Here is a 14,667-nt window from a genome sequence, read left to right on the forward strand (position 1 = left end):
ATATGTCTTCATTTCTCTTGGGTATATACCTAGGAGTAGAATTTCTAAGTCATACGGTAACTCTATGTTTAACATTTTGAGGAACTGCCAGACTGTTTTTCCAAAGTGACTGCACCATTTTACAATGGCTCCAGCACTGTTTGAGGGTTGCAGTTTCTCCACATCCATCCACCAGCATTTGTTATTGCCTTTTATCTTAGTGGGAATGAAGTGGTATCTCATTGTGGTTTTTATTTGTCTAATGACTAATGATGTTGAACATCTTTTCATGTGCTTATTAATCATTTGTATGTCTTCTTTGGAGAAATGTCTATTCAAGTTCTTTGCCCAGTTTTTAATTGGGTTATGTACTTTTTATTGTTGAGTTGTAACAGTTCCTTGTATATTCTAATCAGAAGACTCTTATCAGATACACAATTTGCAAATATTTTCTCTCATTCTGTGAGTTGTCTTTTCACTTTCTTGATGGTCTCCCTTGAGGCACAAAGGTTTCCTCTGTTATCACTTGTGTTTTTGGTATCTTATCTAAGAAAGCATCCCATCTTAATCTTAATCTAAGATAATGCATTTACTCCCATGTTTTCTTCTGTAACTCTTAGCCTTGTGGCTCAGTTTAGCCTCTCTGATTTCTGCCTTTCTGCATATCTACTCCTTACCTCAATCAACACACAAAGGCTTGGGAAGTCCAACAGAGGAGCCTTCCTCTCAGAAAGGAAAGGAGGAAGAAAGAAGGTAAATACTTGCTTTTTAATTTTAATGTAATTTAACTTAACACAAAAGAATATATTTAATAGTGTCCCTTGCACATGTATTTATTAGACACTTGAATTTTTTCTTTTGTGTGTTGCCTGTTCATGTCCTTGAGCATGTGTGACTTGCCTGGCCCTTTACTGTACTCCACGTGAAGAGCTCTGATCCTGTGATCTAAATGAGTTACACTTTTAAAAATTGGTGGTATATGGGTTCAACTAAATGATGCAGAACTTATAGGCAGTGAGGGGTTTAGACTCATGGTAGGTAAGGAAAATGACAGGAATGATAAGGAAAAGAAGAGAAATGAATGAATTAGGAGAAATTAGGTAGGAGAAGTCTGAGCAAGTGAAGTCTTTTGGGACCTGAACTTGGCAGCACAGGAGACTAGAACTTGAGGAGGCCATTCTGCCATGGTCCAGCCAAGAGACCAGAGAAGCTTAGAATGGGCTCTGTGTAGAGAACTTGACCTTAACCTATCAGAAGTAAAACTGGGAAGAGAAGACTTTTTAGGGGACCCTCATAGTTAAAGTTTTGGCTAAAACTGGGCAGAATCTGGGCACTTCAGATCTGTACCCTGAGCTAGATAAATATTAAGAATATTTTTTGCCTGGGGACTTCCCTGGTGGCGCAGTGGTTAAGAATCCGCCTGCCAATGCAGGGAATGTGGGTTCAAGCCCTGGTCCGGGAAGATCCCACATGCTGCGGAGCAACTAAGCCCATGTGCCACAACTACTCACCCTGCACTCTAGAACCCGCGAGCTACAACTACTGAGCCTGCGTGCCACAACTACTGAAGCCTGTGCGCCTAGAGCCCCTGCTCCTCAACAAGAGAAGCCACCGCAATGAGAAGCCCGCGCACTGCAAGGAAGAGTAGCCCCCGCTCGCCACAACTAGAGAAAGCTCGTGCGCAGCAGCGAAGACCCAATGCAGCCAAAAATAAATTAATTAATTTTTTTTAAAAAGGATATATTATGCCTCATGTTTGCCAAGCCTTATCTGATGTTGTGCTAGAATGATACAAAAAAGATAAAAACAGACCTCTACCCGCCTTGAGAAGGAAGAGGCTGGCATCAGCCATACTAGTAGTCTGATGCCTAACTCGGTCTCTATTCAAGAAGCTCCAGTACAGTAGTGGAGAGAGTGAGGACCTTTAGCCCACAGCCATCAGAGAGGGACAGGTATTCTGGGGCTCAGAGGAGGAGAAAGGGTGTCCAAGATGACATAGGTGTCAAATGATATAATACATTAAAATTTATTTTTCTTGCAAAATTATAGCTTATTGCTATGCATACATGATACGTTATTTGTGATTTCCCCCCTCATCTGTAAACGTGCTGTAGCTGTGTCTAAGACATCTCTGTATCTCCTCAGTGCCTAGTACCCTTTCAGGCATCTTAGACGGTTTTTTCTTAGTTATGTCATTATTCATACATTTTTTGTACTCAGGACTAGTCGTTATTTACTGCTAAGAAAGAGAAGGAGAAAATGCTGTCCCTGAGATTCCCCAGACCTTCAGATGTGGCATTTTGTTGCAAGTGGATGCATGACGAACTTAAAATGAAGGGGAACTCAAGAGCTGGACCTGTGCAATGCAGAAAACGTGCCCTGACGGGCTGTATTATCCAGCTGCATCTTGACTCTGAATCTTTTTTCCTCTTGGGCTCTTCTCCATCTGAAAATGATATGGGTAAGGGCATGTCCCTGACTTCGGGAAGGTGACATTAGGTTCCCTTTCTTTCCCTCTCTCTCCAGGTACCAAGCTCTCCTGATGAAATGTGTTCTGCCCCACTGGGCTCCGGGGGCAGTGTCTGGTGCTGTTGATGCCCTTGTTCGAACTTTCCAGAATGGATAGTCCCCCAAAGCTGACTGGAGAGACCCTCATCGTCCACCACATCCCCCTGGTACACTGTCAAGTCCCAGACAGGCAATGCTGCGGAGGGGCAAGTGCAGGTAGCGGGAGCACAAGACCCAATCCCTTCTGCCCACCTGAGCTGGGCATCACCCAGCCTGATCAAGACCTGGGACAAGCCGACTCCCTGCTATACAACAGTCTGCATTCTGCTCCCGGGGGATCTGCGCGATCTGCAGACAGCACCAAGAACAGAGGTCGGGATGGAAGAGGCCCCGGGGCCCCTAAACGACACAATCCCTTTTTGCTGCAAGAGGGTATTGCTGAGCCAGGACTTGGTGACCTGTATGATGACAGCATTGGTGATAGTGCCACCCAGCAGTCCTTCCATCTGCACGGGGCTGGCCAGCCCACCTTCCATCCCTCCTCTTTCCAGCTGCCACCACCTGGCCCCAGAGTGGGCAGGCCATGGGAGGCAACACATAGTCGGGCTGGAGTGGTGGAGGGGCAGGAACAGGAGCCAGTGACCACCTTGGATGCCCAGCAGTGCAGCAGTAGCCACAGCTGCCGGCCAGAGCCGGAAGCAGAGACCATGGAGCTGGATGAGTACGGGGGCCCTGGTGGGAGTGGCAGCGGGGGTGGAGCCAGTGATACCTCTGGCTTTTCCTTTGACCAGGAGTGGAAGCTCAGTTCAGATGAATCCCCAAGGAACCCCAGATGCTCAGGCTCAGGACCCCAGCACTGCCGCTGCAGTAGCACATCCAGTCAATCCGAGGCGGCTGACCAGTCCATGGGCTGTTTGAGCGACTCCTCCTGCAACAGCTCAGACGGAGTGCTGGTCACCTTCAGCACCCTCTACAACAAGATGCACGGCAACTCCCACGCCAATCTCAACTCTGCCCCGCAATCTTGCAGCGACTCTTCCTTCTGCAGCCACTCAGACCCCAGCGCCTTCTACCTGGACCTGCAGCCCTCCCCAGCAGAGTCTAAGATGTCTTGTGAGTCCCACCACCCTGACAGTGGAGGGAGGGAAGGTGGCTATGGTTGTCCTCATGCCTCGTCTCCTGAGCTTGATGCCAACTGCAACTCCTACCGCTCGCACTGTGAGCCCTGCCCAGCTGTGGCTGACCTCACAGCCTGCTTCCAGAGCCAGGCCCGTCTTGTTGTGGCCACACAGAATTACTATAAACTTGTCACCTGTGACCTGTCCTCCCAATCATCCCCAAGCCCAGCTGGCTCTTCCATCACCAGCTGCTCAGAGGAACACACCAAGATAAGTCCTGCGCCAGGCCCTGGCCCAGACCCTGGCCCTAGCCAGCCCTCTGAGTATTACCTGTTCCAGAAGCCAGAAGTCCAGACAGAGGAACAAGAAGCAGTGGGCTCCGAAGTGGAAGCACCTGCTCCCGTGGGCCCCACTGTGATCGAGGGGCAGGTGTACACTAATACTTCACCCCCCAACCTCAGCACTGGACGTCAGCGCTCTCGAAGCTACGACCGCGGCCTAGAGCGCAGCCCTCCTATCCGCCTGGGCTCACTGGAACGCATGTTGAGTTGCCCAGTACGCCTGAGTGAGGGCCCTGCAGCCCTGACTGGGCCTAGTTCCCCACCTCGGCGTGTCACCTCCTTTGCTGAACTCGCCAAGGGCCGGAAGAAAGCTGCAGGCTCTGGCTCCCCCCCACTGCGAGTGAGCGCTGGGGACTCCTCCCAGGAGTTCTCACCCATCCAGGAAGCCCAGCAAGATAGGGTGGGCCCACTAGATGAGGGCACTCACTGTAGCCATAGCCTACCACCCATGCCCTTGGGGCCAGGCCTGGACCTAGTTGGCCCAGAGCCCTGGTCCACCCAGGTCTGTCAGGGCCTCCAGTCCAGTGAGATGCCACCTGCTGGCCTCAGAGCTGCTGGGCAAGGCCCCCTGGCCCAGCTGATGGATCCAGGGCCTGCTCTCCCAGGGAGCCCAGCCAGCAGCCATACCCAGAGGGATGCAAGAGCTAGAGCTGACGGTAAGGAACCTAAAGGCTGGAGAATACCAGGGTGTGTGCATGGCCTCCTCAGTAGTAGGGCCCTGCCCACCACCCCACGCATACCATTAGAGGTTCCTCAGCCTAGATCAATCATCTTTCCAGTCCAGAGCATGTCCTACGGTTGTAATAGGGGGAAGGAGGATGGAGAATAAAAAATACACCAAGGAGATAAAGTTAGCACAACTTAGAGATTGATGTATCGGGAAAGGAAGTACTCAAAAGATTGTGACTCTAAGCCCGGATGACTGGAAATATGTTGATGCATGGTTAGGGACTGTAAACACAGAAGTAGATTTACTGGAAAAGGAATAAGGCATGAGTTCCATTTTGGACATTAAGGAATTTGCAGTGTTTAAGGGAAATGTCCAACAGGCAAACCACCCTGGGTATCAGTAAGTTCATTCTTTGATCAGTGATTGTAGCCACTCTTCAAAGAACCTGAGACCTGACACTTAACCTTTAAGCCTCCCAGGCCAGCTCTTTCCCTATTTACTTTATTACACTTAAGTAATTATTTTTTAAAAGCTCTGTGTTAAGTGGGTGCTGGTGATAGATGAGAGGAACAATCTCTGTCCTTAAGGAATTCCGATGAAGGGTGGAAACAGAAAAGGAAACAAAATTAAAATGTAGAGATGGCAGTGTGTGGTACAAAATTAAAATGTAGAGATGGCGGTGTGTGGTACTAGTCTATGAGAGGGATAGCTAAACAGACCAAAATGTCAGAGGAGTGCTAATACGGTTTACATTTAAGCACAGTCTAGAAAAATGATTAGGAATAGGCTTTGTGGAGACTCATAAAAAGAACATTCTAGGCCCATACAGTAGTCTATACAAAATCACAAAGGCACAGAATATCTTGATGCTTTCCAGAGACTGCAGATAATTTAATATAGCCATAGGGGAATGTGGATGGAACCATTAAAGGATTTTAATCAGGGAAGTGGCATTTTTTGGTTTGTTACAGCATAGTGGCATGTTTTGATTTGCATTTTAGAAAGATTTCTGATTGTTTGGGTGGAAGGTAGATTAGAAAGGATGTCTCCCTGGAGGTCAGGAGACCCCTGTGATCAGAGAGTCATCGGAATAAAAATAGTAGTTGAAGCTATGAGTGGATGAGAACATCCAGGGAGAATGTGTGGAGTTATAAAGGGAATGATGGACGGAGCCCTGGGGATACAGTGATTTCAGGTTGAGCAGAGCAACCCTCAAAGGAGACTGAGAAAAATTAGCCAAGAAAATAGAGGGAAAACCAGGAGAGGGTGAAGTCACAGGAGCCAAAGGAGGAGAACGTTTCAAAAAGAGTTAGTTCAACAAATGAGCTCTGAAAAGAAATCCCTAGGATTAAGGCTGAAGAATCCCAAGAGCAGCATTTGGGAGTGGCCAGCGTAGAAGCCAGATCTCAGAAGGTTTGGAAGGAAAGGGGAGATAAAGCAGGGGAAAGGTCGATAAAGGGGAATTGGCTGTCTGTAGCCTTAGGTTGGTCTGTTGGCTTCTCAAAGGAAAAGGGTTAAAAAAAAAATCATAAATGGTGTTATCTCTGCTGTTAGGGAGATCACAGTCTATCAGAAGACTTCACACTTCTAAACATAGAGGAGGTGCCCTTGGGGAAGGGATGCAGGAGGGTCTCTAGGGAAGAGGGGGGTCAGAAACAGCAGGGATTGGTCAGAGTGCTTTGGAACCCACGCTCTTCTGAGATTGCAGTGTCTGGTGGGTGATATCTAGGCACAGGGCTTGCAGTCTGAGGGCAAGAGCAGCCCTGGTCAGAGATGGGAGGAGAGGCCTTAAAAGTGTTTTTGCTATCAGGTAAGAATTTTCATATTGAGATGCTGTTTTGTTCCATAAGTCTCCAGTGACTTACCACAGGGCTTTTTTCTTGATTCTGTACGACTTTTTTTTTTATATCAAAAAACGATGACAAAAGAAGTGAGATCTCTTTGAGATTCTGAGCAGCAGAATCAAGATTCAAAAGGGTTTTACCAAGTCGGGAAAGAATGTTTTGTTCTTCCAGGGACCAATATGAACTTTCATAATGTAAGCTGTACTTGAGTTGATTTGGGATATTTAATTGATTGCAAACTCAGAATGAGTCAGCAGTTTGGAAGGGCTTCCAAAAAGTTAAAATGGTTGGATTCATTTAGAGACTCGAGAAGGGAGGAGTTGATAGTCCCCCTCACCCTTGTGAACCACTTAGAGCCCTCCTGGAAGTTCTGGACACTCCATTTTAAGAGGGAACCGAGGGGCTGGGGCTGGGTCGCCCACAGAAGAACAGACTTGAGTGAATGTGGTCTCTATCTCCAATTTTCTTAAGGGCTGTCACATAGAAAATGAGAAAACTTATTCCCTGTATTCCCTGAGGGTAGAACTGATACCCACTCCCCACAGTAGACACCCCTCCCCCTTCCCTGATCGTACTGCCTGAGAACTTAGCAGGGAGGATTTTTAAAAGAGTAGGAATAGATAGTCTAATTCAGACATACTCTACATAGCATGTACAGTAAAGCTGGGATTGGGAGGGCCTACTCTGATAGCCAGCGTCAGCTCAGTCTTGAAATTTGGTATTTAAGTAAGTGGAGAGGATGAAGACATTCCCAGTAGGAAAAGCAGTGTGCTTAAAGATGGGAATGGGGGGGAAGAGTGGTGTCAATGAGCATGGCAGGTGTGGACGTTTGAGGGGAGAGCACCTAATTTGTGGCAGGTGTGGACACCTACCTGACTGAGAAGATCAGACTTTGTTCTGTGGGCAGTAGCGCCACAGGAAATAAAATACTTCCTAAAGCTGGTATATGTAAGAAGATTTGGATGCAGTGAGCCTATAGTGAACCGAGGGTGACAGTGAGGCTTCATTCATTTAACGAATCTTTATTCAGTACCCACCATGCACCAGGGTCTGTTCTAGGCACTGGGGATACAGCAGTAAACAATTTAAAAATCCCTGCTTTTCTGGAGCCCTTATAAGGAGTAATGGACAATAAACAAATAAGATAATTTCTGATAGTGAAAAATGGCTAAAAAGGAAATAAAACAGGGTGATGAGAGCATGACTTGCCAGAGGGACTGGGGTGGTCAGAGAATGTCTTAATGAAGTGATGCTTGAGCTGATGCCTGAATGATGAGACAATTTCAGCGAGAACAAAAGGCCCTGAGATGTTAATGAACTTGGCATGTTGAAGGACAGAAGAAGGTATTGCTGGAGCATAGTGAGCCAGGGAGAATGACAAGGGTTGTTCTCTGATCACTGACTGGGAATAGCAGGAGGGTATAGTCTGAAAATGTCCACTGAGAGTGGTTCTGAAACATCTCCTTTACAGGGTGTGTTCACCATCCCCTTAAGACTCGCTGAAGTAAATAAATGGGGAAAGATGAGGAATAGGAAAATCCAGCCTGATATCATTTCACGTGTAGTACAATGTGGTAAAGAGAACATTAGCCCCGAAGTCAAACTCTGACTTAGGCAGAATTCTAGCTCTGCAGCTTTCTAGTTGTGTGACCTTGGGCGAATGACTTAATCTCTAAATTTCCAATACCCAGATCTTTCAAGTATGGATACTAATTCCTTCCTCAGAACTGTGGAGCCAGGGGTGCCAATGAACCACACCCAGGGTTTCAGGTGGTATGGATGCTTATAGCGCCACCTTGTGTTCTTTTACATGTTTACAGTGTGTGCAGTGTTTCATTAGCTGCACAGCCCATACACAAAGGCTTTCCCTCTGTGCAGTGTCCTGTTGTGTGAGTGAGTCCCGTGTTTTGGAGTGAGACCCATGTTTTGAGGGACACTGACTAGAAGATTGGCTGAAAGAACAGGAGAGGACCACTCCTGGGGAACACACCTCTATGTAGAGGGAGCAGATGTGGACTCTGGGGCTCCAATACCAGGATCATGAAAGAGTGGGAGTAGGATGGATAGGGTGACAGGGGGGCTGATTCTAGCTGCAAGTAAAGAAATATTTTATTGTGGTTAGATCTGCTCAAAAATGAAATGTGTCGGCTCTAGTGGAGACGGGATGATGGGTGAAAGCTTGAAGTAAATTAACATCTTGACCCTGAAAATATATTACTAACTCCAAGTCTTTAGGGCTTAGAAACAGAGAAGATGATGGTTCTGCCATTGGCAGAAATGGAAATCATCAGGAGAATGAATGAGGTGTTTTAAAATGGCAAATTTTAAATGAAAGCAGAACCCTAAAGCAGAATGATCTAGAGATCAAGAAGAAGGTTGGGGCTAAACCCATGGGTTCAGGAGTTGCCTGTACGACTGTCTGAACGTGAACAAGGCAGGGAAGAAAGTGTAGAGTGAAATATAAGAATTGAGCCTTAAGATATGCCCATCTTTGAAGTCAAGAAAATGAAGAAGGGCTGAACAGTCAAGAGGTACAAGACAGGTCAATGTCATAAAAACACTAGGAAAAGTTTTACAAAAGACGGGAGGAGCACATTCCACAAACTTGAATTACCCCTACCCCATTCAATTCCTTCAGCCCAGGTCCTACCCCTCTCATCCCCTTTCCCCAGGGAGCGTCATCTCCTGCTTCTTGTCTTCCCCTCACGTGAGTTCAGTGTTCATCTGATTCCTTCTCCATCCCTGTTGCCGCAGGGGGTGGTGCTGAGAGCCGACCAGTCCTTCGCTACAGCAAGGAGCAGAGGCCAACCACACTGCCCATCCAGCCCTTCGTGTTCCAGCACCACTTCCCCAAGCAGCTGGCCAAGTCCCGGGCCCTCCACAGCCTCTCCCAGCTCTACAGCCTCTCGGGCTGCACCCGTGCACCGCAGCGTGCCCCCCTGGCTGCCCCCACTGCTCAGGTCCCAGCGCACGCTCCTTCAGGGGAGTCTCAGGCATCCAGCAGCGGAGGTGCCAGGAAAGCTGGGCCTGAGCCACAAACCTCACGGCCGTCACCCCTGGGCAGCTACTCCCCCATCCGGAGTGCCGGCCCCTTTGGGCCCAGCACCGACTCTTCTGCCTCCACTTCGTGCTCCCCTCCCCCAGAGCAGACCACAGCCACAGAAAGCCCACCTCCATGGGGCCGCTCCTGTCCTCCTGCCGTCCGGCCTGCCACCTCCCAGCAGCCACAAAAGGAGCATCAGAAGATACTGACCTTGGCTGAGTACCGACTCCATGGAACAGGAAGCTTGCCTCCTCTGGGCTCCTGGAGATCTAGCCTCAGCCGGGCAGAGAGCCTGGCCCGGGGAGGTGGTGAGGGCAGCATGGCTTCCAGGCCCAATAATGGTATGAGGTTCAGTGCCTGCCCCCCACCCCACCCCAAGCAAGCTACCTCCCCACTGAATGGTTTCTTATACTCCAGGTTGGGGTCAGAGGTTACAGTGTTTGCATCTGTGGCTAACATTCCCAACCCTCATGTTTTATATGGGCCCACTGGGTGGGTATGAAATGCTGTCTTCTAACTATTTCCTGTCTCTTTTGCTAATCTGTTCTGCTTTCAGCCAACCATCTATCCCCTCAAGCACTCAAGTGGAGGGAATACAGGAGGAAGAACCCTCTAGGGCCACCTGGTTTGTCAGGGAGCCTAGACCGAAGGCCACAGGATGGTCGACTGGCCCGAAGGAACCCCATCTTTGAGTTCCCTGGCTCCCTCAGTGCTGCTGGCCATCTGAACTGCCGGCTGAATGGTGTGTGGGCCAGATCCCCAGTAAACCCAGGGCAGGCTCTGCCATAGCTGGGAGGGGCTAGAGAAGGGGTCAGTCCCAAAAATCACATGGCTCAGAGGGTATGAGGCACTGAACTGAGCTGCAACTCAGAAAGAGAATTGCTTGGGATTGATTTTTCTCTTCTTTTCAGGTCAAGTAGTGAAGCCGTTACCACTGACCTGCCCTGACTTCCAAGACCCCTTTTCCTTGACTGAGAAGCCTCCAGCTGAGTTCTGTCTGTCCCCAGATGGCAACTCAGAGGCCGTTTCCATTGACCTTCTTCAGAAAAAAGGTGAATATTACTCCTAGCTCCGGACGGGAAATCTGCTATCACTACCTATTTGTGCCTGTTGCCCTACTATCTAGCCCTTTGGAATATTTCCCTGTTTTAGAACTCCAAGTGCTGGGAGGGAATTAGAGAGCACAGGTACTGGGGCAAGAGGCAGAAGTCTTTGTACTGTGGATCGTGAGTATTTGCAAGTGAGCAAGGATCCTTTATCAGATGCGTAAGAATCAGGTTTTAGTTTCCTCCCTCAGGGAGCTAAGTATAGTGAGGGAGACTCCCATGTGCTATACTGGGGGAGCTCAAGTGCTACAAGCTCTAGCGGTTTGGGTAAACATGATGGTAACATCTAATAAGGTAAGGACTGACAAGGAACCAGTCTATCTAGCAGACCTGTTTAAGTGAGATGATGGGGAGAGGACTGAGCATAACTGCGGGCCTTAGAGAAGCAGCCTGTGAAAGGGAGAAAGATGAAGCTAAAGTCCCTCGCAGAGGCAGAGTGGGGGACTCAGAGTTTAGGGAGAGGGAAGAACCTTAGGCAAGAATGGGAATAGCCACCTTCCTCCAAGTTGGAAAGGGATTAAGAGAGGGCAGGTGGGAAGGAAGATAGTTGTAATGTAGTTCTGTCTTTTGGATGGACAGGGAAGTTGAATTCATCACCAGTGGCCTCTGTTCTCTGTGTGAAGTAGAGCCAAGGGCTTGAGAGGGGGGTCAAGATTTGGCAAGGCAACTTGAGAGCATAGCAAAGAGTGCTACAAGGCACACATCAAAGAAGTGCCTCTCCCAGGCACTGGTGTGAGTAGCGCTGGACTTTCTCCAACAACAGCCAATAGCCTGGTTTCTCAGAGTGGAGAGGACAGATGGCTAGAGTGATCCAGGTTTGGAGCAAGAGGGCAAGGAAGTGGGGATGTTGAGTGTCTTGACAATGGAATCATTGAGGTGGGTCTGGGCAGGGAGGTGAAAACAGGAGGGGCTTGAGAACCGGGCAAAAACAGGAAGAGGCCAGGGCCTGCTGTGTGTGCAGGGACAGAGAGAGTGAGTGAGTGTGTGTGTGTGTGTGTGTGTGTGTGTGTGGAAGCCCTTCCCTCTTCCCACTGAGGGCTCAGTCCCAGCTGAGTTGCCCAGGGACTTGATTAGGGACCCATCACATCAAATTCTCACTTGCAGGGCTGGTGAAAGCTATTAACACGGCTGTAGACCTCATTGTGGCCCATTTTGGCACAAGCCGGGATCCTGGGGTAAAGGTAGGCAAGACACTGTGGAGAGCTGAGCTCTACCCTGCTGACCCTCACCTATTCTCTGCTACCACCTGCCCTTGCTCTCTTGCCTCTAGAACTCAGAGTTGGGTACTTAGAGATGGGGATCGCAAGAGAAGCACCGTAAGGACTAAGAGAGTCAGAGAGGACCAAGGTCAGGCTCCAGATGATTCCCTGTACTTCCCTACTGCATCCACAGGCAAAGCTGGGGAATAGTTCTGTGAGCCCCAATGTAGGCCACCTGGTTCTGAAGTACTTGTGCCCTGCGGTCCGGGCGGTGTTGGAGGACGGGCTCAAGGCCTTTGTGCTGGATGTCATCATCGGGCAACGGAAGAACACCCCGTGGAGTGTGGTTGAGGCTTCCACACAGCTAGGTAAGTGCTGGCTGGCAAGATAGGGACCCCAGGCTGAATTTTAGGGTTCCAGGATTGGGCACGTGACCTCCAACTCTGGCTTCCTCCCAGGCCCATCCACCAAGGTTTTGCACGGCCTGTACAACAAAGTCAGCCAATTCCCAGAGCTCACCAGTCATACCATGCGCTTCAACGCCTTCATCCTCGGCCTGCTCAAGTGAGTGTGTGGAAATCTACAAACCACCGGTCCCCTCCCCTGGGCTCTGGCACCTCCGAAGAACCAGCTCCCTAGACTGGGTCAGAAAGGGTGGATCTGCAGGATCTTTGGCCAGGGCCCAGGCTCACTTTCTCCCCACCTAGCTACAGCCTCTCTCAGTAGGTCACTGGTCTCCCACCAGACCCATCAGTCTCTGGCACTGATCACCAACATGGTCTTCTGCTTTTACAAATCCATAATCTGGCTCATTTGGAAATTAATCTGGTTCTCAGTTTCTTTGGATATTGTAACCCTGATCCTGTCCATTCCAGCACTGCTTCCAAATCCTGCTTGACCCAGTTCACCTTGGCACCCACATCACAGTATCCTTCTTTTCTCAAGTATGGGCCGAGGTCATCCCCTTTGGTCCTGAGCTATCCTGTCCTCTCACTTAGCAGCTGCCCTGACTTCCTGGGTCACGGGCAAGCCAACTCCATTCTAAGAGGAAGTGATTGGCTTGTGAATCACATGTTCACCCCCTCCCTATTAACCAGGTAGCATCACTGCCATAGCAGGGAGATGTTCACCTATACCTCTGCCCTGTGCGTGACCCCCCCATATCTGTCTTCTTTGTATCTTATCATCTGGCTATATCCACACAAGACTCAACTCTCTTCACCTATCTCCCTACAGCATCCGGTCCCTGGAGTTCTGGTTTAATCACCTCTATAACCATGAAGGTAATGCTCAGAACCCTGCTCTGTCTTGCAAACTCAACAGAGGCCAGACCTCGGAGGATCAAAAGAGGGAGGCACAGCTGTCTTTTCAGATGCTAGAAGTGGGGAGGAGAACCACACAAGCTTTCATCCTCAAGGCTTGGGCTTCTACCCAAGTCCTCTCCCAGCCTCTGCTTGTGTTAGAGCCTTGGAGTCAGCGGGATACTCAGGCAATCTGGGAGTCAGGGTGGCCAGGAACCTCTCTTCTCTGAACTCACGGCTGCCACTTAAGATTGTGGAGCTTCTGCACTGCACAACTTCAGAAGGCATCGTTTACACTGTAGTGCATCTAAGTGGCACGGCACACAGCCTGTGCAGCAGTACACAGTGACTCCACCCAGGTTGCCTTTCACAGGCCCACCCCAGGCCGGGCTCTGCTTCTCTGTGTGGCTCAGTCCCTCTCTCTTTCTCCCCTAGATATCATCCAGACCCACTACCAGCCGTGGGGTTTCCTGAACGCGGCGCATACGGTGTGCCCTGGCCTCTTGGAGGAGCTGCTGCTGCTGCTCCAGCCCCTGGCCCTCCTGCCCTTCAGCCTCGACCTGCTGTTCCAGCACCGGCTGTTGCAGAGTGGGCAGCGGCAGCGGCAGCACAAGGAGCTGCTGCGGGTGTCCCAGGACTTGCTGCTGTCCGCCCACTCGACACTGCAGCTGGCCCGCTCCCGGGGCCAGGAGGGCCCTGGAGACATGGACGGGGCAGCCCGTGGGGAGCGGGTGAAGGGTGTGGGTGCCCCAGAAGGTGGAGAAGATGAGGAAGAAGAGAAGGAGACAGAGGCAGCTGAGAGCTCAGGGCGTGGCAGGTGGGCCCGAAGTGGGCAGGCTGGCTGGTGGTACCAGCTCATGCAGAGCTCCCAGGTCTACATCGATGGCTCCACTGAGGGCTCTAGGTTCCCCCGGGGTGGCAGCAATAGCAGCGGTGGCAGCAGCAGTGAGAAAAAGAAAGGGACAGGAGGTGGGGGGCCACCCCCCCGAGAGGGAGTCGTGGAGGGAGCTGAGGCCTGCCCTGCCCCTGAGGAGACCCTTGGCCGGGAGAGGGGCTGGCCCTTCTGGATGGGGAGCCCCCCTGATTCTGTACTGGCTGAGCTGAGGCGCAGCCGGGAGAGGGAGGGGCCCACTGCCCCCCCAGCAGAAAATGAGGAAGGAGCCTTAGAGCCTTCACCCGGGGTCATCAAGTGGGGACACCTCTTCGGGTCCCGAAAGGCTCAGCGGGAGGCCCGGCCCACAAACAGGTAAGAGACAGCCCCTGGTGTAGACAGATGGGCGGGGGTGCCTGCTCTAAGCCAGGGCACAGACAGAGCCAGAGCCCGGCCGCTATCCCCTAGGCTACCCTCGGACTGGCTCAGCCTGGATAAGTCCATGTTCCAGCTAGTGGCGCAAACAGTGGGTGCCCGCCGGGAGCCAGAGCCCAAGGAGAGCCTGCAGGAGCCACAGTCTCCAGCCCTGCCTTCCAGCACTCCATGGTGAGCCCTGGGAGACAGAGGGATTTGGGGGCTGGGTTTGGCTCTGGGTGGGGTTTCTCTGACCTCCATTTGTTGTTTCCC

General features: G+C 50.5%; 1 protein-coding gene across 3 annotated transcripts in view; it reads left to right on the forward strand.

The window, feature by feature from the left end:
• The window catches only part of RUSC2 (RUN and SH3 domain containing 2), a 58,274-nt gene that overhangs the window by 42,903 nt on the left and 704 nt on the right, over positions 1 to 14,667 (forward strand). For 2 of the 3 annotated variants that reach the window (XM_029202714.1, XM_029202715.1), the window contains exons 2-11: positions 2,506 to 4,602; positions 9,215 to 9,844; positions 10,060 to 10,245; positions 10,415 to 10,555; positions 11,714 to 11,790; positions 12,002 to 12,176; positions 12,267 to 12,372; positions 13,045 to 13,091; positions 13,545 to 14,355; positions 14,449 to 14,586. In XM_029202714.1, coding sequence (XP_029058547.1) covers positions 2,574 to 4,602; positions 9,215 to 9,844; positions 10,060 to 10,245; positions 10,415 to 10,555; positions 11,714 to 11,790; positions 12,002 to 12,176; positions 12,267 to 12,372; positions 13,045 to 13,091; positions 13,545 to 14,355; positions 14,449 to 14,586 — 4,340 coding nt within the window. In that variant the 5' untranslated portion in view covers positions 2,506 to 2,573. The remainder of the gene's footprint in view (positions 1 to 2,505; positions 4,603 to 9,214; positions 9,845 to 10,059; positions 10,246 to 10,414; positions 10,556 to 11,713; positions 11,791 to 12,001; positions 12,177 to 12,266; positions 12,373 to 13,044; positions 13,092 to 13,544; positions 14,356 to 14,448; positions 14,587 to 14,667) is intronic. The other variant, XM_029202716.1, reaches the window with a different exon arrangement.

The sequence above is a fragment of the Monodon monoceros genome, unplaced genomic scaffold (assembly GCF_005190385.1).
Source record: "Monodon monoceros isolate NGI ecotype Baffin Bay Population unplaced genomic scaffold, NGI_Narwhal_1 Super_Scaffold_5, whole genome shotgun sequence".
Lineage (NCBI taxonomy): Eukaryota > Metazoa > Chordata > Mammalia > Artiodactyla > Monodontidae > Monodon > Monodon monoceros.